Raw genomic sequence first — 22,271 nt, forward strand, 5'->3', positions numbered from 1 at the left:
TCCCTCCGAAACCTTTTCCTCTCCCAGGCTTCTCCATCTTTGTAAATGTCTCCACCCACTTGCTCAAGCCAGGTGCCTGGTGGACATCTTTGATTCCTTCCCTTTTCTTTAACTTCCCTACTACCAAGTCTGATGATTTCTACCTCCAACGTTTATTTCCCATCTGTTTACTTCTCTCTCTCTCTCCTCTCTATTACATCAGCTCGAGGTACTGTCAGGTTTTGCCTGGATTACTTTAAGAGCCCCCAATGTGTTTTCGTGCTTCCTTTGTTCTCTATTCTTCCACCCTCCCAACTGCATCCTACTTGTTCTCCACACAACAGCCGAAGTTACCTTATTTTAAAATTTTAATATGAAAAATTTCAAACATATATAAAAAGTAAAGAGGATAGTAAACTGAGCTCTTGTATACTCACCACTTACCTTCAACAGCTGTTAACTCAAGGCCGATCGTTTTTCATCTATAATCCACCCCAAGGTTATTTGGAATCATATCCTAGACAGTATACTTTATTTCTACCTCTAAATATTTCAGTATGTGCTTCCTGAAAACAAAGACGTGCTCTTATAGGTAATTACCGTTCAGATAACAAGGCCAGGAAATTGCACTGAAACAGAACTATTATCTAATCTATAAGCCTTTTATGGCATCACTGTATCTGTATTTTAGTATGCGTATAAAAGATAGGCCTCTTTTTAAAAACATCACAAGGCTGTTGTCACACCTAAAAAAATTAACAACATTCATCAAATATCCTGTCAGTGTTCAAATTTCCCAGTTGTCTCATAATTTATTAACAACAGGTTTGTTTGATTCAGGACAGAGTGATCCTTTTAGAAATTCAGTTGGATGATGTCACTGTCTTGCTTAGAATCTGTGCATGAGTTTGCATGTCTCTGAGGATGAAGACTCCAATCTACCTCAGCCCGCAAGGCTTGAGGTCAAGGTCAGGTCCCCACATACTGCTTCCACTCACCCTCATTCTCTGCCCTCAGCCAGAAGCCTCTTCCAGCGTTTTGACTGAGCTAGACCTTTGCTGCCCTAGATTTGTGCATCTGGCCTCTCTGACCAGAGCAACTTCCTTCCACTCCTCCCAGAGCTTCTTCCTGGTCATCCTCAGCTCTCAGGTGCTATGTCCTCCCACTTTGCTTAATGGCTCCACCTAAATAGGTTACTCCTTCCTCGTTCCTCTATCTTGGCATCCTGTTTGTTCCTCTCATACCCTTTCTTATTTTGTAGTTATTTTTTACTTGTTTTTTGACCGTCTGTTCCTTTGGACTCTTGAAGTTCCAGGAGGACGGGACTGTGCTCTTCTTTTTTTTTGCGGTGCGCGGGCCTCTCACTGTTGTGGCCTCTCCCGTTGCGGAGCGCAGGCTCCGGACGCGCAGGCTCAGTGGCCATGGCTCACGGGCCCAGCCGCTCCGCGGCATGTGGGATCTTCCCGCACCGGGGCACGAACCCGCGTCCCCTGCATCGGCAGGCGGACTCTCAACCACTGCGCCACCAGGGAAGCCCCGGGACTGTTCTCTTCTGCTCATCGTGGTGCACCCTGTACCCAAGCACGATGCTTGGCATATAGTAGATGCTCAATATGTATTTGTCGAATTAATAAATTTGTTGAATTAATGTACTAATCGGAAACTATAGATGAATATTAAAAGTAAACTGCAAGGATTTGCAGTGCATTAAAAAAAATCCAGCCATCATTTACTGAGAACTTAGCAAGTATAGGGCACAATGATATTGCTGTGATTGTTCAAAGGGAGAGTGAGTTAAAGGATGTTTTGGGATGTGTTTTTTTCTTCTTCTTTTTAATGATGACAGCTGGTTGTGTTAATCAACCCGTACATACATAATTAGGTAATGTCCAATTGTTTGGGCGTACTAAGCACTGTGCAGATTGTCAGTGACTCCTTTGCCTTTATTCACCTCTGGGCTGACTCATTTTCCATCTGAAGTTTATGTAAATGAGCTGTCATACTCTTAGGGGTTGTAGTGAGCTTCACTACCTTTTGTTAACTTTCTACCATTTTTTATCTGCCTTGTTTTCTGATATGTTTATCCATCCGGATAAAAATAGCAACCTGAAATGAGTAATAAAACACCACAAAAGCAGATACTTGGGAGCTTTGCCTTTTGAAATGTGTCAAACTTCTCCATTGGCTATGTTTTGAAAATTAATCAGTATCTCTGGTTCTCCCTTTCTCCCCTTCTTCCTACCTTTCCCCTTTGTGTCATCATGCTTGTAGAACATTGTAGCTAGAACTCCTCAGAGACGAAGTGATGTTTGCATTAGGTACATTATTTATAAATAATGTATAGTTCAGTATCATGTATCATACACATTTAATAGTCTGAAGACTTAGCCACTAACAAATTTAAAGGACTCTGAAATTGCTTAACACTGAAGAGGTATTTGGAGATTTATACGTGATTTTTATTTTTGTGTAATTTCTGTGTTATTTATTTTATGTTTATTGTCCAGAGTGAAAGTATTCAAGCCAGCAAGGAGTATTTTTTTTTATTACCTGTGAGCAGAATGATCTCAAAATGTGTTAAAGCTCCATGTAGCTCTGATAAAGTAGCATGTTTAAAGGTATAGGCATAGTTTTGGTCTCCCCTGTAGGCAATGCAATTATAAGCTTTTAATTTCTATTTGTTTTATCAGCAAAGAATGTTTTCTGTGAGGGCACCTTGACTTTGCTTTTATGCAAACTTCAAAGCGAGCAGCATAGTCTTTTCAAATCACTCTGGTTCCATGGTCACATCACCTTGTGCCTCTTGTGTCACATACCCTGCCGCTTCCCTCTTATAAGGATACTTGTGATTGCATTTAGGGCCCAAACCAAATAATCTAGGATAATCTTCCCATTTTAAGATTATTAACTTAATTACACTTGCAAGCCTCTTTTCTCATATAAGGTAACATTCATAGGTTCCAGGGGTTGAGACTTGGATATCTTTGGGGCCATTAGTTAGCCTAACCACAGGTAAAAATAACATGCATGGTGGATACATATACAGTTTTAATTTCCTTCTTTGTTTCCAGTTCTCTGTAAGGACTTTATTATTTTAAATCAGGAGATATCAGAGTACATTACCTGCTACTTTTATGATCAGATTAAATTGTGAGCCACATCACAGAAACAGTCCAGTTCTAATATGTGTAAGAGCCCTTAAGGCAAGACAAGAAAGTTGTCAAGTCACTGACCATCTCTAAGCCTACTTTATTTTTTTGAGTTTCATCAAAATCTATTCAAATATTCTTTATCTAATATTAATTTTAAATTGCAGTTTCCATCTACAATGGAGTTACATTATAGGTATATTTCATTCACTTCACTAATTTAACTTTTGTGCATTTAACCCATTTGACCGAAAACTTCACAGAACTTGACTTTCCCTTATTTAGTGTTTTTAAAAAGTCAGTAAGATATAAAATCCAATTCTAACTTGGGAGCATCAGACTGCTCTTATGTTTTCCTTAAAACAAAAGAGGTAATTCATTTTATTCCTCATTTAACCCTCTTTGATAGTGGTGAATCCCTGGATTAGGTGAAAAATCATTAAAAGGCCCTGTGGATTTTATAAATCCAGGCTATTTGTATTTTTCTTGCTTGCTTCCCTAGGATAATCAAACAGTGATGGATTAGAATTAGGCTGCAGCAGAGATTGGGAAAAAAAAAAAAATCTCCCGGCATCCCTTCCTGCAGGAGCATCAGCTTCGGCAGTGAGTGTAGCTGCCACTTTAACTGACATGTCTTAAATTCTGCCCTGGGAAGCTCTGGGATGCTGTCAGCTGCCGGGCAACTTCTTTTCTTAAGCTCAGTAAATGAGAGTCTCACCGGAGACCAAGAAATAAAACAGAAATTGAGGATTTTTTTGCCTTTTAAATTGAGGATTGTCTCTTCTTTTCATTGGCTTTTAAAAAATCTGGTAGAAGAGAGGGCATCTTCACAGTGGGGCTATATTAATTCCTTCAAAGTTACAGCTGCTCTAAACCTGTGAGTATGTTGCATTTATTTAGCTGTTCCTGGGGGTCTGATTGCAGCATTCTCTTTGGACCTGTGAGGATTTAATTTAAGGAAAGCTATGCTGATTAAAAAAATTGGAGTGAAATTTCACTGGAGACCTGCAGTTTTTGTTAATTGACACTGACTTCATTAAAGCCTTCATGTCAAGCCTGCCAGGGCTCCCCCCGCCCCCCATATCTCTTTTTCTTAAGTTCCTGAGACTGAGTGCTGAAATTGGAGAAAATAGTGAATCTTGCTGAGAAGGATTCAGTCTTCCCTGGATGCTATGGCAGGTTTACTGCTGCTGCAAGGTGTGCATGGGGCTGCAGAACAATGGAAGGATGATGACGGCTCACTTTGTATTCACTGTGTTTGTCTTATGTCCTTTGTTGGCGTCGTTATGGCATTTTGTTTTGTTAGGGTGATTAAAACCTTAAAAATTAAGTACCGTGGCATGCTGGCAGAATAACGTCAGTAGTCATAGACTTCACCGCTGTCTGTGCTGTGTCGGGTTCAGCCAGTCTCTTTGTAGCAGATCACAGTAAATGGGAGTTACCCAAGAGTGACCTTTGCATGACCACCCTTTTCAAATTGTGCATTTGAGTCGGTGCCATTTTTTTTCTGGTGACGCAGACCCTTTAGTCTAAACATCTGTCCTTAGTCATTGTGTCCCCTTCGGAATACACTGGAGGGTAGAACTGTATCCTTGCTGAATATTTATTGAATCAATTTTGAACCTTTTGTAAAGAGAGAGGTTAAATTTTGGTTCCCTTGATAACCCCCATATGTTCTTGTTCGGTCTTTGTTACATGAAAGTCTTATTATTTTAGTGATCTGATTCAGATCATTTGGTTCCTGATCTCATTCCTTTATCTTAAAATCACATTAGCTAAAGCGATTTCTAAAAGTTAAGTTCAGAGATCAGTAATCAAAATACTTTTAAATACCAACTGTTAACAGTTGTCTTTGTAGATGCAGAATATATTATGTGAGTTCTTTTGGGTGTTAGTATTTGATTGATTTCCTGCAGCATAAAAAATAAATCAAGGATTTTAAAAAAAGAAACTCTCTACCACCCAGAGATCAAACATCTGCTGTTTTTATTTTTAAACATTTTGTCATTCCTAAATGCAGCAACTTTGAATTCAATGAGGAAAGAGTCCTAAAAATGGGAAATTCTGCCTTACCTAGACTGGTAAAGAACTTATATTAATTCATCCCTTTCATTCATTCATTAACAAATGAACGTTTACATTTGTCACAAAGCTCTTGCCAGGCTTTGGGGACATGATGCTGAACAAGATATTATATCTGCCCTCGTGGAGCAGATACTATTAGCAGGTGAGGGGAACATTCAGAAACTACCTAATTATTTCATTATATGTGTTGTAATTTTTCAACTGTAAACGTATTGGTACTTTGTAGCCAAATATTTATATTAAAGACATACAAATACTTGCAAATAATTCTGCCCCAGATCTTCTGGAGCCACAGATCCTTGGTATGCTTGACCTGGAAAGGGATTTTGAAAATAATTGAATTAGTTCAACAAATGTGTGATAGGCACTCTATTTAAAGTGCTGGTTTTTAGATCAGTAAATAAGGAATAAGCCCTGCTTTGGAGGAGGTCATAGTCTAGTCTATGGAGAGAGGGAGGGAAATTGGTTATGTTAGTATATTCTAGTATGTTATTCAGTAAATACTGAGTGTGTGCTGTAATGTTGGGCACTGCCATAGGCACTGTGCTGGGCACTGGGGGTGGGGTGGAGAGTAAGACAGAGATACCGTGCCCTCTGGAAGCTCTTAGGGGCCGTGGTAGAGAAATGGTAGGATGCCATGAGAATACACATGAGGGGGAAGGGGCCTCAGTACCATTTACTGATCATCTGTGGTGGGCCAGCCATTAACTGGTACTCTCTGTGTGCATCAATCTTCCCTTCAATCCTACAAACTAGTTACTATCTCTGCCGTAACCAGCAAGTAAATGGAGATGCAGAGAGGTTAAGTAATTTGCTGAAGGTCACACAGGAAGTGAGTGGAGGAATTAGAACTCGATCCCAGATGTGACTTGACTTCACATCTCTGCCCCTTCCAGTGGTCCCCAAACCTGGCTGCTTATTAGAGTTATCTGAGCTCTGGAGGGAGAACTGTGTTTATTACAGGCGTCCCTGAGGACTATGGGCAGTGAGATTTAGGGACCATTCTTAGACTACCCCCTCAATTTACAGATTGGGGAGAGCGAAGATAGAGATCATACAGTAGTTAAAATGGGGCCAGTAGCTAGATTTCCTAGTCACCATTCACTCCATTGCAGTATCTGGAAAGATATAGACTAAGAAATCAAAACCAGAATCAAGAGCAAACAACAGACCCAAACCAAACAACCAAATTAACAAAACAAAACAAAATAAAACAAAAACAAGATAGTAGCAATAAGAACCTGAACCTGTAAAGTGTTTGTCTGGTCTTGGCTCTGAAGAACCACCCCTGGTAGCCCAGACAGCCCCGATTCAGAGGTCTCCCTGTGCTACCAGATGGTTACTACTTGAGAGTGAACTAGGTAGGACTTTTTTTTTTTTTTTTAAGAAAACAGAGCAGATATCTTGGCTTATTAATATTCATTCAGGCACTTCAGTTTATTCAAGAAACTGTTATTGGGATGTAATGGGATAAACTCTGTAGTATGGAGGAGGTCAGGGTTCTGTGGGAGCAAAGATGAGGGATGACCAACCTACACCTGGGTGATGGCAGGAGTTCAGAGAGATGCTGACCTTGTAGGGCTTTCTGGAGGAGGAGATGTCTGAATTGAGGCTGATATTGCTAGATACTAGTGGCAATCAGGTGTAGCAGCAGAGTTTAGTAGGGCAAAGACCCTGAGATATGAGAGACCATTGTAAGAGGAAAACTTTCTCCTCTGTCCTCTTAGGTTCATGCTTGGGGCCCTGCAAATTCAATGGATAAAAGACAGATTAGCAAGGGAAGAGAAAAACAAGTTTAATTGCATACGTACATACGGAAAGTTCACAAAGAAATGTGCCTCAAGGAGGTGGTTAGAATTGGGGGCTTATTTACCATCTAAACAAAGAATGATGAAGTGTGGAGAAGAAGCTAAATAAAAGAGTTTGGGGGGCTTCTGGATGAGGGTAAGTTATGGGAAGATGATTAGAAAATGTATGTTAGAGAAGAATTGTTTAGTAAGTTTTTTATACAGCTAAGAGTCCTTTCAGGTGGTAAGAGTTATCTTTGGACTAGTTTTCTTCCCGGTGTGGGAGAGGGAGACATCATTGCAAAAGGAAATTGATACCCTGATTTTAGATAGAAAAGAGGAGAGCAGAGAGCTAATTGCCTTCACCTCAAAATAATCTTTACGTGAAAATGATATATTTTGGGGTGACATACTCTGATCCCCTTCACCATGGTCTCTTCAGGGTTTGCCAAGAAGCTTGAGAGGCCTGCAGTTCTAGTGAGGATAGTCTGGTTAGAGAAAGGCAGGTACCAAGGGTACCTTGCCAAGAAACTGTGGCAAGGGCCATGATGAGCCACTGAAGTGTCACTAAAGTATGAGTGGTGAAGTCGTCTCACTCCTGACTCTTAAGACTCTGGCCAGTTGTTTATAATTTAGGACTTAAATAGGCTTTGATGGCTTAGGTAGAGAATTTAACATATTTGTGTGCATATACATATGAATGTACATAGAGATATATGCATGTGTATATATATACACACACACACACAACGCATGCATAGAGATATATATTGGTATAGATATATATCAATCGTTGTTTTTATGGAAAATACGTTTTGATTTCCAACCCAGTACATCATAAACAAATTTATAAGATTATAACCCACTTGTGACTTTGTATGGTTTTTAATCTCCCATATTTTGCACCAAATCTCTCATTTGATTAGCAGAAATCTCTGAGGCCTGTCATGAGATAAGGGATTTTGAGGCTCTGTGTGGTTTCCTGAACAAAGCAGTGAGGGAGGTTTAGCAGCTTTTTGCTGTGTCATCGTTTTCATATCTTAGTGAGAACAAATGGATTAGATTCTTTTTAAAATGTCTTCTGTGTCAGGTCTGGTACCCACGGAAAGTCTGTCTTTGTATCTTAAATAACAACCGTGTTAATTGATCTCCCCTTTTACAGAGAAGGAAAACGAGGTGGGAAAATGTTAAATCAGTTGCCCAAAGTTATTCAAAGTGCTGACTGTGACTCCATGGTGCTAAAAGTTGGCCGATCTGTGCTCCTACAGGCTGTTGTATTGTGTCTCTTAGCCATGGGTTGATTGGGGGAATGTAGGCAGACCCCTCCCTTTTTTTTTTTTTTTTTTTTGTGGTATGCGGGCCTCTCACTGTTGTGGCCTTTCCCGTTGTGGAGCACAGGCTCTGGACGCGCAGGCTCAGTGGCCATGGCTCACGGGCCCAGCCGCTCCGCGGCATGTGGGGTCCTCCCGGACCAGGGCACGAACCCGTGTCCCCTGCATCGGCAGGCGGACTCTCAACCACTGCGCCACCAGGGAAGCCCCCTCCCTTTTTAAATAAAGTCTCAGTGCCCTCTGCATATGAAAAATGCTTATAGGTTTTTTGACCTCATGCTCAGAGATCTTCCTATAGTTTTGACTTGTTTTCTACTTTTCAACACAAAATTTACACTTATATCTTTGGAAAGGCAGAAAGGGCAGGACTGCATCTATAGGCAGATTATACGAACAAAAGTTTGACATGAATTTCATGCATAGCTTGTTTTTCTTTTGATAGTTCATCAGTTCACAGGTGTGGAAAGTCTTTTTTTAAAAAATTTATTTATTTTAGGCTGCCTTGGGTCTTTGTTGCTGCACGAGGCTTTCTCTTAGTTGCCCCGAGCAGGGGCTACTCTTTGGTGCGGTGCGTGGGCTTCTCATTGCAGTGGCTTCTCTTGTTGCGGAGCACGGGCTCTAGGCACGTGGGCTCAGTAGTTGTGGCTCACGGGCTCTAGAGCGCAGGCTCAGTAGTTGTGGTACACGGGCTTTGTTGCTCCGTGGCCTGTGGGATCTTCCCAGACCAGGGCTTGAACCTATGCCCCTTGCATTGGCAGGCAGATCCTTAACCACTGCGCTACCAGGGAATACCCGGTGTGGAAAGTCTTTAGTGACCATTCAAGTGGTATGAATGGATTTCTTTGGTGATCGTTTTAGATTAGTGGGTTATAGAATATCTTATTTCAGGTCATTACAGGTGACTGTATTTTAGAAACCAGGGAAGTGTGGGACCCAGACTTGACTTTCTCTTGTGGTTTGCGGCTGTAGTCATTATCTTCTTAGCTTACTGGGTGGGTCAGAATTTGAGCCTTGCCATGAGCTAGCAAACTGGGCCTTAATATACAGCATTATGTGCCATCACCCATCTTTAATATTAGCTATTTTTAAAGGCAATATCATCCCTGTATAACAAAACCATTTTATGTGCCCACTTGGTACCACAGGCTGAATATGAATATATACAGTACACCACTATGAAAACAGCCACACATTGAAGAGCTAAAGAAAATTAAACTTTGATGCTTAATTACCTGAGTATTTGTATGTTTCCCCTTGAGTTTTGCTTGTCTCCTCTAATAGATGTTTGTGGGGGAAGCCGTAATATTTGCTGATAGCTTCTTGCTTGTGAATGAGGACTCCATGATATTCATGGGTACTTTCCGTGATCTACATAAGTGACCTAAAATGCCAAGTATTGATATTATGTTTGGCACAAGGGTGCTAACAGATATAGAATAAATACAAATGTCATTCATTCAACCAAAACTTATTGAGCTTCTCTGGGCTAAGAGAGTCCCTGTCCTTAAAAAGCTTGTAAGCTACTCACAGCAACTGAAAAGTAGACCATTCATCATACTATGATGAGTTTTTTTTTTTGTTTTTTTTTTTGCTGTACGCGGGCCTCTCACTGTTGTGGCCTCTCCCGTTGCGGAGCACAGGCTTCGGACGCGCAGGCTCAGGGGCCATGGCTCACGGGCCCAGCCGCTCCGCGGCATGTGCAATCTTCCTGGACTGGGGCATGAACCCGTGTCCCGTGCATCGGCAGGCGGTCTCTCAACCACTGCGCCACCAGGGAAGCCCACTATGATGAGTTTTAAATTCTGACCATGGCACCCAGAGGAAAGACACATTATCTAGCCTGGAAAACTTTTGGGTAGCCTTAATTTTTCTTTCCCTCATGGATCATGAGACAAATGAAAGGAAAGCTTGTTTTCACCATTGCTTTTTAGAAATTTCTTTTTTTGCTCATCTTTGTTTTAGGTGGTGTTTTAAAAGAAATGATAAACAGTTACCCCCATTCAGTGTTATGCTGAAAACCTCCATTTGCTCTGCATCCTGAAAAGGGTCTGCATCCCTCCTTTGAGGGACTAAGGAAAGTGGCGAAGTGCCACTGAGTGGCCTCTGGCTGTGACTGCCGGAAACTTGAACTGCTGAGTAGCAGGAGTGCAGTGGTCTGTCTAATGCGAAGTTCTTGGCCCCAATCACTTAACTCTTCTAACATCAGCACCACATTTATGTCATGTTCCAGTTTAAAAAGTGATTTTACAAAATGGAATGCATTGCTTCCGCAGAGCATCCCTGTGAGGTAAACAGGACAAATGTATTGTTAGCCCTCTTCTGGCTTTTGTGTGTGTGCTGCTTCCCCCTCCTTTTTTTTTTTAAATAAATTTATTTATTTATTTATGGCTGCGTTGGGTCTTCGTTGCTGTGCACAGGCTTTCTCTAGTTGTGAATGGGGGCTACTCTTCGCTGAAGTGTGTGGGCTTCTCATTGCGGTGGCTTCTTTTGCTGTGGAGCACAGGCTCTAGGCACACGGGCTACAGTAGTTGTGGCACACAGGCTCTGTAGTTGTGGCACACGGGCTTAGTTGCTCCGCGGCATGCGGGATCTTCCCGGACCACGGCTCGAACCCATGTCCCCTGCATTAGCAGGTGGATTCTTAACCACTGTGCCACCAGGGAAGTCCCCCGTTTTTGTTGCTTTTGTTTTTATCGTTGTAAAATACATGTAACATAAACTTTTAACCGTCATAACCACCACTGTAGTAGTATTAATAAATACATTCATAATGTGGTGCAACCATCACCACCATTCACCTCTGTAAGTCTTTTCATGTTGTAAAACGGAAGCTCTACACACGTTAAACAGTAGCCTCCCTTCTTCCTACTCACCCCACCCCCAGCCCCTGGCAGAGGTGAGTGATTGGTCCATAGTCACACTGCTTGCACAGCTAGGGTAGAATCCAGCGTTCTGCCTGTGTTGCAGCATGCTTTCTCCTAATTCGCACTACAGTAGGGAACTGAAGAAGGATAGTTAAAAGATTAGGTAGAAGTTTTCCACTAGAAATAAGAGAACCTTCCAGTAGGGAAGGGATTTTCTTTTAAATTAAAAAAAATGAGTAAACCCCCCCCCCCGGCAAAATGAAACAGGTGCCGTGTATATCTCTTGCCAACTAACATTCTATTGTTACTTGTTTTAAATAACATGGAGTACAGTTTGCTTTGCCTAAGGAAAGAAGCTGAAAAGACGCAGGCTCTGGTTTTAGTTTCCAACTCTGTCAGTGATTTGCTGTGGCTCTGGGCAAGAAAAACAGCATCTATTGGGGTACTTTCTTTTTTCTAAAAAGACAGTAAGTTCCACCCTCCATTTTCTTAGTGAGTAGGGTCTGGGCATGCTTTCTCTTTTATCCAGAAATGAACTTTTATTCTTTTCACGTGTCCTCACTTTGCCCTGGAACTCTCATCTCCCTTGAGGATGGGAAAAAAAACATTAAGTTGTCAATTAAAGATGACATCATCTGTTCAAAATTCAGACAGCCTATTTCGGAGGGACTCAGATTTTCTTGGGGGAGTAGGAGAGGTAAATGCCCAGGCAAGTAAAAACTTAAACTCTGCATCGGGCTGACATCTCCCTTCTCAAACGTTCCTCCTCCCTCTCCTCCTTCCCAGATGGCCTCTGGGGGCAGGAGGAAGTGACACAGGGATGGAGCCCTGGTCTGGGTGTTGCTCTCTGGTTGAAGTCTCATCGGCTATTTTTGCAGTGAGCTCTGTCCTTGCTGCCTCTGCTCCCGAAGCACCTCTGATGGCTGGACCTGTTGGTGTGCCCATGACCCCAAGGGCTTGGCATTCTCCACTGGTGTTGGCTGGTCCACAGGTGCCAGAGGCCTAGTGGCCACTCCTATTTAATCTCTGTGTCTCTGCCCTTTGCTACAGGAGCTGTCTTTTAAAAACATCTTATTTTGCAGTAACTCCATACTTAAGAGTAAAGGTATGAGAATAATACAGAGAACTTCTCAATACCCTGAATCCCTTTTTAACATTTTGCTACATTTGTGTATTATTCTCTGTCTGTATACTCACTATTATGTATTTTTCTGAATCATTTGGGAGTAGGATACAGCTCCAGAGAAGCTGATCTAGAAGGATGAATTGGAACCTTCCAAGTGAACAAGGGAGGGAAGTGTCTGGAAATAGCTCTCATATTCTTTCTTTTTCTCTGCTTTCCTCTAACCCTTCTTTCTTCCAAGTTAAGTTTCTCCACCTCCTTGAGCTCTTCCTTTTATGGAAAAGCACAAAGAATGTAAAAACCACCCAAGTCCTTCAGATAATATGAAGGTTTATAATTTTGATCGAGGAAGCCTTTTTTAATAAGTCTAAGCATGAATTTTTTAGGGGTAGTTTATCTAGTTTATAAATTCACTAGTATCTCACCTAATAGAATAATTATATCCTGTGTTGGTGCTTGCCCTTTGGCCTTTTTCAGCTTTTTAGATCTTCCCTCTAAAGGATAGGACTAGTATGGCAAAAGAAAAAAATGTTGAAATTTCTTTCCTTTGATTCTTTTTTTAAATTTATTTATTTTTAATTAATTTATTTTTGGCTGCATTGGTTCTTCGTTGCTGCACATGGGCTTTCTCTAGTTGTGGCGAGCGGGGGCTACTCTTTGTTGCGGTGCGCGGGCTTCTCATTGCGGTGGCATCTCTTGTTGCGGAGCATGGGCTCTAGGCACACGGGCTTCAGTAGTTGTGGCCCACAGGCTCAGTAGTTGTGGCTTGCAGGCTCAGTAGTTGTGGTGCATGGGCTCAGTAGTTGTGGCTTGCAGGCTCTAGAGCACAGGCTCAGTAGTTGCGGTGCACGGGCTTAGTTGCTCTGTGGCATGTGGGATCTTCCCGGACCAGGGCTCGAACCCGTGTCCCCTGTGTTGGCAGGCGGATTCTTAACCACTGCGCCACCGGGAAGCCCCTTTCCTTTGATTCTGATAGCATAGCAGGCGAGGGGGTGAAGTTGCCAGTAACATGTATTTGGGGAGTGCCTGGTAATTTCTGGGCTGTTCTGCTCTCCCAGCAGTAGGAGTAGCACCTCCCTTTTTCCTCTGATCGCTGGCCATGAGAATGGCTATTTGAAAACATCATCCATGGGACAGAATTTGGTCTGATGAGCAGTTTTCTTTGGTAAGAAAGACAGGTTGGTCATATGGGCAATAATATGAAGCAGTAGGTTTCCTGGAAATCTGTCGGTGGTGCCGCTGGAGTCCTGTGTCATAGCTCCAGTGGGCGCCATTCCAACTGTAGGTTTCATAATGGTGCCTCCTGGAGCACACCCACTGGTCTTTCTTCATGCATTTCTCTCGTCCCCTAAAGAGAGATTTTAACTTTGATGAAAAAGCCTCAAAGATATTAAGTGTCTTTTTATTAATTTTTGAAGTTTTATTTTTTTCTTTTTAAATGGGTTAGCTTGTATTTCATCATGCAGGAACATAGCTCATTGTATCAGATTTATTGGGGGAAATTAAATTTGAATTGATTCTGCTAACTATGATTTGAATGAGAGAAAAATTATAAAAAATGAAGCTGTAAGCTTTTCATCTGAGAATAGTTCTACCTAGTGATTAAAAATTAGAGCGGTATGAAACTCGATAATAAAAAGGCAAGTAACCCAATTAAAAAATGGCCAAAGAACCTGAACAGGCATTTTTCCAAAGAAGACATACAAATGGTTAATATGTAGCTAAGCAGATACTCAGTACCAGTCATTGGACAAATGCAAATCAAAACCACAATAAGATACCATCACACCCCCGAAGATGGACAGTAACACGTGTTGTCCGAGATGTGGAGAAACTGAAACTTTCATACATTACTGGTGGGAATGTAAAATCACACAGTTACTTTGGAAAATGGTCTGGCAGCTCTTCAAAATGTCAAACATAGAGTTACCATAGGATTCGGCAATTCCACTCCTAGTTATATACCAAGAGAAATGAAGTATATGTCCACACAAGAACTTGTACATGAATATTAATAGCAGCATTATTCATAATAGCCAAAAAGTGGAAATAACCCATATACCCATAAACTAATGAAATGACAAATGAAGTGTGTTATATCTATGCAATGGATTATTATTTGGCAGTAAAAAGGAATGAAGTATTGATACATGCAACAGCTCAAATGACTCTTGAAAACATTATGCTAAGTGAAAAAAGCCAGTCACGGAAGACCACATATTATATAATTTCATTAATATAAAACATCAAGAATAGGCAAATCTGTACATACAGGAAGTAAATTAGTGGTTTCTTAGGGCTAGAGGTGGAGGGACATGCGAAGCAATTGCTGGTGGATGGATATAGAGTATCTTTTGGGTGACAAGATGTAAAATTAGATTGTGGTGAAAGTGACATACTATCTATGAATATTAAAAAACATTGTATAATTTAAGTGAGTGAATTGTATGGTCTGTGAATAATGTATCAGTAAAGCTGTTTAAAAACGTACAGAAATTAAAGAAGTAAAATCAGGGCAAAATAAGGACACATTTTCTAGCATACCTATACCTGTAAATGAAATACGAGGTACTGTTTTTCTTAGCCTCTATAAACCCAATAACAATAGTTTTCTCTAGCTAAAAATACATTTTTTTCCTGACATTTGAGTTTAACGTCTAGGTTATGCTCAGAAGTGGAACAGACAAGTCATTTTTTTCAGTTAAAATTTTACTAACTGTGCTTGCTTTGGTGGTACACATTCTAAAACTAAAGCAATATAAGGAACATCTAGCATGGCGTCTTTGCAAGGGTACACGTACCTCAGTGCAGTGTTTTATGTATATTTCCTTCCTTTATTGAAGGAAGTAAGAGAAGACCTGAATAAATGTGTATAGATGTGGAAAATATAATATTGTAAAGTTTACAGTTCTCTGCAAAATCTCTGAAAATGTAATGAAGTCCCACTCAAAACCTCAGCAGGACTTTTCTTGGAACTTTACAATAACTGATTCTAAAACTTGTAAATAAGAATGAAGTTGCAATAGCAGTCCCAGACACCCCCCCTCCCCCAAAGAGCATTTAATAAAGTAGAGGGCTTGCCCATTGTCATATAGGATCTAATAAAGCCAAGCTAATGAAAGTTGTGTGAATGGTGCAGACAGAGGCAAATAAGTGAATGGATCCGAAGAGTGCCTGAAACTGCCCTGTACATGTATGGAAACCTGCCCTGGGTTAGAGATAACAGCATCATTCATTATGTTGGAGTGTGATAATTTTAGCGTGAACGCATGTCAAACATTTACTTATCAATGAGGAAATCATCAAGATGGTGAAACTGTTCCAAGAGCATTTGGGGAATTGAAGAAAAAATGTTCGAATAAGATTTGTTATATACAAAACTGGTTAATCTCCTACAAGGCAATAAAACCATAACCGTACCAAATTATTTGCATATGTACTAGACCAAAAAAATCTGCAAGTTAACATATTATTTTATAGAATATAGACCTTAATCAATAGAAAATAGCAAGTCAAACAAGGATATATCCCTTATAGAATGAAATATTCCTTGGGTGGGCCTGTTAGACAATGCTCCAAGATGGCATTGAGTGGGCATGCAATCTTCTTTTTTTAATCTTATTTCAAAGCTACTGAGTAGCTGAAGGATGAGTTATTCATTGCTGTTGAGATAATTGCCTATCCATAGGGGAAACAATTAAATTTAGATCACACTGTACACAAAAGTGGATTCTAGATATACTTGTGTGTTAAATTATTTTCTCTATGTATTTAAGCATTTCTCATAAAAAAGGAGAAAATAGGTTCTTGATAAAATACTAGATAGTAGTTTACTATCTAGTAAGTGAATGAATTAGGTCTATAAAAAAACTGAATAAAAAAATCAGTTTGTAGCATGATGTACTTATTGTGATACTAATTTGAATTTTAAAATACTGTAGAATTTCTGGGACTTAATGTACATGTATATAAAAGCATAAAAAACTAAACTTTTGTACCCCAGAAAAATGAAAAAATATCTAGTATTGTTTTATTAATAATTACTAAGTTCTGCTAAAACCAAGTCTGTTGTGTCAGGTAACTGTTGCATGTTTCAAAGCTACAATTATAGCATCTTTACCAGGCAGAAAACACTTAAATTTAGCAGAACTTAATTAATTTACTGTTTTATATATATGGTATGTCAAATCATTGGGTTAAAGATACAGGTTTTTAAAAATTATCTTGGGAAAAATAGCAAAAGATTAAGAAAAATGCACAGCACTATCTTGTACCATATACTCAAATTATAAATGGATCAACACATTAAATATTAAAAAAAATAAGCATCATGGTAAAATTATGTTATATAATCTTTGTGGAGGGGAGGTTTTCCTAAGTTGCCCTCAAAATCAGAAATATTAAAGGGAAATGATTAATTTTGATTATATAAAAATTTCAATATTGGGGAGAATTTTAAAATTAAATATAAGGCAAATGAGAAATGGGGACATTTTTATATACATTTCAGAGAACATATTTTTCTAGCCCTTATAAATGAATCTGTAAGGGAACAGATAGGCAAGAATGGTCCGAAAGGCTAGACAGCCCTTTGAATCTATCTTATTCCTCTTTCCCTGCTTGTAAACTGAGATGTCAGTCAGTACCCTGGAGTCTGGTTTACCTAAGTGCTTAGGGCTTCCTCCATTCTCCTGGTAAGAAGTTCTTGTGATAGAAAATAACATGCCTTCAAGCTACATTTCCACTTAACCGTGGCGTTTTCTTTTCTCCCATCACCCACAACCAACCACCCTTGTGAAAAGAACCTTGATTTTCCTCTAACCTGGTATATGAAATTTAGGAAACTTGACATGTTCAAGAAAAGATGAATGTTGAATATAAAATATTACTGGGTATTGGGAAGTCTGAAGGTAGAATATAATCATACTCCACTTAATGTACAATAAGGGCATTGACATCTTAGAATTTTTTAAAAAAGAAGCTTTCCTAAAGGGATGGTCAATAACCCATTCCTCTCTTCTCTATGGCTGTGGACAGTTAAGGTGAATCGTCAATGGAAGGTTGACAATTCTGTTATATACAGGGCAGGGCTTATTCTTAAGCTCTATGGAAGTTTCCTTCTCTGCAGTAGGCTTGCCTCTGCGTGTGTCTCTGTGGTAGATCTAGGTCAAAATGTGACCTAAGATTCTGCAAACCAGATTGGTCTCTAGCTCCTGTATGTTACCTCAGCATTCTGTGGTATAAATATATAATGGGAAACAAGGCAGTTTTTAAAACATGAGATATTTTACAAAATACTTGCCCTTTCACTCCAGAATTTATCCTTAGGAAATAATCAGGCAAGTGAGTAAAGGGGCTTATTGCAGTATTGTTTGTATTGATAATTGCCAAACACTGGGAGCAATTAGCATGCCTCAAATTGAGGGATAGGTAACAAATTATGTTACCTCTATTCAGTAGACTGCTATGTGGACACTAGCTATGATAGAGCAACTCTGTATTTGTTGAGAAGAAAAGATTCAGGATAAAGTAAGCATATAATAAAGGAAACCAGAATATGTTATCCCAAAATACGTATGCCTCTTTGACATAAAAATCATTTTGAGCTGAAGGCAATCAAGAAGCAGTAAACACTGAAAAAGTTCCCTCTTTCTGCCTAAAGGTGGGACATAAATTCTGTTTTTACTGGAGACAGACTCGTACAGCTCAGAGTCTGCAGACAAATCTTGTTAAATTAACCCTTATTTATTCCAAGTTATTCCTTCACCATTTACCCCTAGGCCTTCACCATTTGTTTTTCCAATTCTTGACAAATGTATTGTTTCTTTGTCAGAAAGGTATAAAAGATTTCTGCTCTGCTCACTTCTTTGGGTCTTTATTGTCCTATGAAGGCTCTCACGTACACGTAACCATTCAGTTAACTTTGTGTGCTTTTCTCTTGTTGATCTGTCTTTGTCAGTTTAATTTCCAGACCCAGCCAGGGACCCTAAGAGGGTTGACAAAAACTTTTTCCTCCCCTATGGTAATATTCCATTTCAATTAAGAAAAATATAGACAGATAGATAGATAGATTTACTTGGGAAAAGATTTGGAAGGATATATACAAGCTACAATGTTATCTTTGGGTGGAGAGTTTTGGGGAGTGATTTCATTAATTTCTTTTTTGTGTACTGGAATATAAAGAAAAATAAGTTTATTTTATTGGGGCTGTATTTCAGGAATATTCACCATGTAACTGAGTGGATTCTGCTATTTGATTTTCAAAACTGATAAGAAATGGAAGTGAGATAATATAAATAATTGAAGGACTTGTGTTGTATTCTTTAATCTATGTAGACTTTTCCTGTAAGACAAAGAAGTAACAACCTCACTGCCTTTTTATTAACAGGCCTTCTCGTGTAGATATGGCAACAAGCAGCCAACACTTCTCATCGTTTGATACAAAACAGGCATCCGGACAGCACCGAACATCTAATGTGAAAAGGTCAGGAAAGGGGGGGGTGCGGGTGTTCCTGGGGGACTGGGGAGAGCAGTCCAACCCTTGGGTAAATTGCAGTGTTGATGTTAGATAGGGCTTTGTGTTTTACTAATGTGTAGGGTGGAGAGAGGCCTGGGCAGGTATAAGTGCCTATTTTACAAATTAGGGAAGGAGTCTCGGAGCTCCTAAGGGATTTAGTGAGTAGGTCACCCTGTTACATAAAAGCAGAAACAAAACCAAATTCAACTCTTGGGGTACAACTCCCTCTTGAGCCTTTTTTTATCTTTTAAAATTTTAACCATTTATTTTATTATGAAATAATGTAACCATATTGCCAAGCATCGGGGAAGATGGAGGAAAGAAGAATTATGAGCACTGTTAGAATTTTGGTATATTTCATTCCAGTCTTTTCTCTAGGCATGTGCTCCTTGATATAGATGTAGCCATACCTTTTTCACTGAACATTGTATTGTGATTATTTTTCTAATTGTATTCTTCTTGTAACTTTGGCCTAAAAGTGCATTTAAGAAGCGTTTGTCGTAGAAAATTCAGGAAATATACAAAAGCACAAAGGAGAGATAAAATATGTATTACCATCACCATAACTGTTTTTTGGGTGTGTATTCTTTCTTTTTCTCTTCATATATAGGGATATTAATTTTTTTTCTAAATTGGGATCATATTAATTTTACTCTTTGGTAACCCACTTCAAAGCATAATACATCGTGACATTTTTCCTTTCCACTGAATGTGTTTTATAATATCATATTTGATTGCTAAGTACTGTTCCTTTACGCCCATTTTAGAATTATTTTAGCCAGTTGTCACTTTTTGAATATGTAAGTTGTTCCTTTCTCGGTTATTAAGGCAACTTTGTTAAAGCTTTATTTTATACCATGAAAAAGTGCTTTCCATTTATCCTTACGGGTTTATTAAACTTTATACAGCACGTCTTCGGCATTTTAGATTTTGCATTTGAAATTTCAGCTACTTTTGAGTATGTTCACAATACTCATGGGCTTGGCGGTTTGTCTTAGGACTCAACCCTCACAATATAAGGAAGCGGTGCAATATTTATAAGGATTGAGGAATGGAGATGAAGTTGAAAATAACTTCTCAGGATCTGAAGGCGTTTATTTTCCACATTACTTTTTAATTTCATATGTCTCTGCTCATGGAAGTCTGAGCTATCTTCAGAAATATGTATTCCTCCCTCATAGTTGTCCTCTAACTGATCTGATAGTTTCCTAGGTAACCACTGCATCAACATTTATATAATGCTGAGTTTGAAAGCTGGGATAAAATAAATTTAAAAAATATTACTGAAAGCAGTGATAAATTAAGGGCATAGCATTCAGAGAGAGCTCTGGGCTGTATCGGTAGACTGGGAATTTTCAGCATATGTGTAGTTTTGAAGGCATGAACTGTACGTGCTCTTTCCAAGAGAGAGCAAAACAAATGAGAAGAGAGTGAAGGAAGGAAGCCCCATGAACACAGACATTGAAGGAGCAGCTAATGGAATGATTTCATGCAGAGCTATGGAGGTTTGAGGGACAGGACGATTAAATGAGATGGTAGCTGCAAGGTGGGCAAGGGGTTGGGGAGGGGTGAGTTCTGGAATGAGGTCAGCAGAGCCAGGTGTTGCAAAGAGGTCTACGTGGATAAAGGCTGGAAAGCGTCCTTTGTATTTTGTAGTTAGGTCATCATAGACGTTTAGCTTAGAGGGTTCCTTGCCAGGCTGCAGTGGAAGATGAATGGGAGGAGGGGAAGTAGGGAAAGTGAGAGTCAACTCTTTTTTGAAGCTTTTGCCTATGAAGAGAAGGAGTGGGAGAAGTTCAGGAGAGAAAACAAAATCGAAAGTTATCTTTTTGGCTGGTTTAGTTTAAGTAGAAATGAGTGAGATTTGTGCGTTTTCTGAGTTGGAAAGAGGGCAGAGAGGAAAAGGTTTAAAGACATATAAAGGAAGAAACAGGAGGGAAACGTAAGAAGTATAGTATTAGCATTTGTAGGTTTCGTTTTAAAATTAAATTATTAAAATTAAGATTTTTCTTTAAAAAAATGAAACAATAAAAATTCCTACTCTGCCTTTCAATCAACAGGTCTTCTAACGCATTTGTGAAAACAAGCACTTGTAAATTTATTGTGAAGCAGCCCAGAAGGACATCTGCAAAGTTGAGCAATGCTTCAGACTTGAGCAAGTCTGTGGGTAGTTAGACCGCATAGAGCATAATGGCACCCTAGCTAATGTATACTCCCCATGTGACTGCTCCAGTGACACCCGGTGTATTGCTCCTCCACACAAAGCTGTGAGGCAGGCAAGGAGGGAGTTTAGTCACTATTTCACAAACGAGCAATCCTGGATGGCAGGTGATGTGCCCAAGGTGCCTCAGCCAGGCAGTGGTTGATTTGCATCTTGACGCTCCATCTCCTGATTTCCTGGCCAGAGCATCTTTAATGATGAACCCATTTGCTTCCCTGGTTGTAATCCCTCTCATCTGTTTAGTCTTACAAAGTGCTTTGACAACCATGGGTTCTTTTTTTTTTTTGCGGTACGCGGGCCTCTCACTGCTGTGGCCTCTCCCGTTGCGGAGCACAGGCTCCGGACGCGCAGGCTCAGCGGCCATGGCTCACGGGCCCAGCCGCTCCGCGGCATGTGGGATCTTCCTGGACCGGGCGGACTCTCAACCACTGCGCCACCAGGGAAGCCCCATGGTTTCTTTTGATTATACTTCAACTTGAAAGAGCCAGGAAAGAATCTTTCCATGTAAGGATCCTGATGTCGAGAGCAGTACATGGCTAACTGAAATGCCTTGCAAAACTCTGAAATATTTTGAGTTTGAGTTATCGCCCGTGTCCTTCCAGGGCACCAGTGACAAAGTTGCAGACATTTGTTAAGTTCTGTGTTCGTCACTTCATATCTGTTGACGCCCAGAAGCAGTTGTGTTAAAGTCACTTTTGGAAAAAGGAAGAAAGACTTTCCACCCTGGCCCCGAGCCTTCCCATCATTTCCTCCTCTTACCATATCTTTTTGAGTTGAGAGACATGTTGTTTGGCCTTCCGTGGGAAATGGAATGACGACAAGGTTGCCCACTTTTAAATCTCTAAGACAAAGTATATTTTGTCTTCTTGATCTACTTGAGAAACTTGTCGAAAGCAGGAAGAACAAAGGTATAGCATCTCAGGATTAAAGGAATGGAGAGCAAACCATTTACAGACTTTTTTTTTTTTTGTGGTACGCTGGCCTCTCACTGCTGTGGCCTCTCCCATTGCAGAGCACAGGCTCCAGACGCGCAGGCTCAGTGGCCATGGCTCACGGGCCCAGCCGCTCCGTGGCATGTGGGATCTTCCCAGACCGGGGCACGAACCCGTGTCGCCTGCATCGGCAGGCGGACTCTCAACCACTGCGCCACCAGGGAAACCCATTTACAGACATTTTAATACTTCACTTATCAAGCCTAGACCATAGCTCAGCATG

The 22,271-nt window shown here is 40.2% G+C and overlaps 1 protein-coding gene across 1 annotated transcript in view; it reads left to right on the plus strand.

Moving 5' to 3' along the window:
- The window catches only part of TTC39B (tetratricopeptide repeat domain 39B), a 146,745-nt gene that overhangs the window by 49,505 nt on the left and 74,969 nt on the right, over positions 1-22,271 (plus strand). The window contains exon 3 of the mRNA XM_029203285.1: positions 18,707-18,802. Coding sequence (XP_029059118.1) covers positions 18,707-18,802 — 96 coding nt within the window. The remainder of the gene's footprint in view (positions 1-18,706; positions 18,803-22,271) is intronic.

Source organism: Monodon monoceros, unplaced genomic scaffold, assembly GCF_005190385.1.
Source record: "Monodon monoceros isolate NGI ecotype Baffin Bay Population unplaced genomic scaffold, NGI_Narwhal_1 Super_Scaffold_5, whole genome shotgun sequence".
Classification (NCBI taxonomy): Eukaryota; Metazoa; Chordata; class Mammalia; order Artiodactyla; family Monodontidae; genus Monodon; species Monodon monoceros.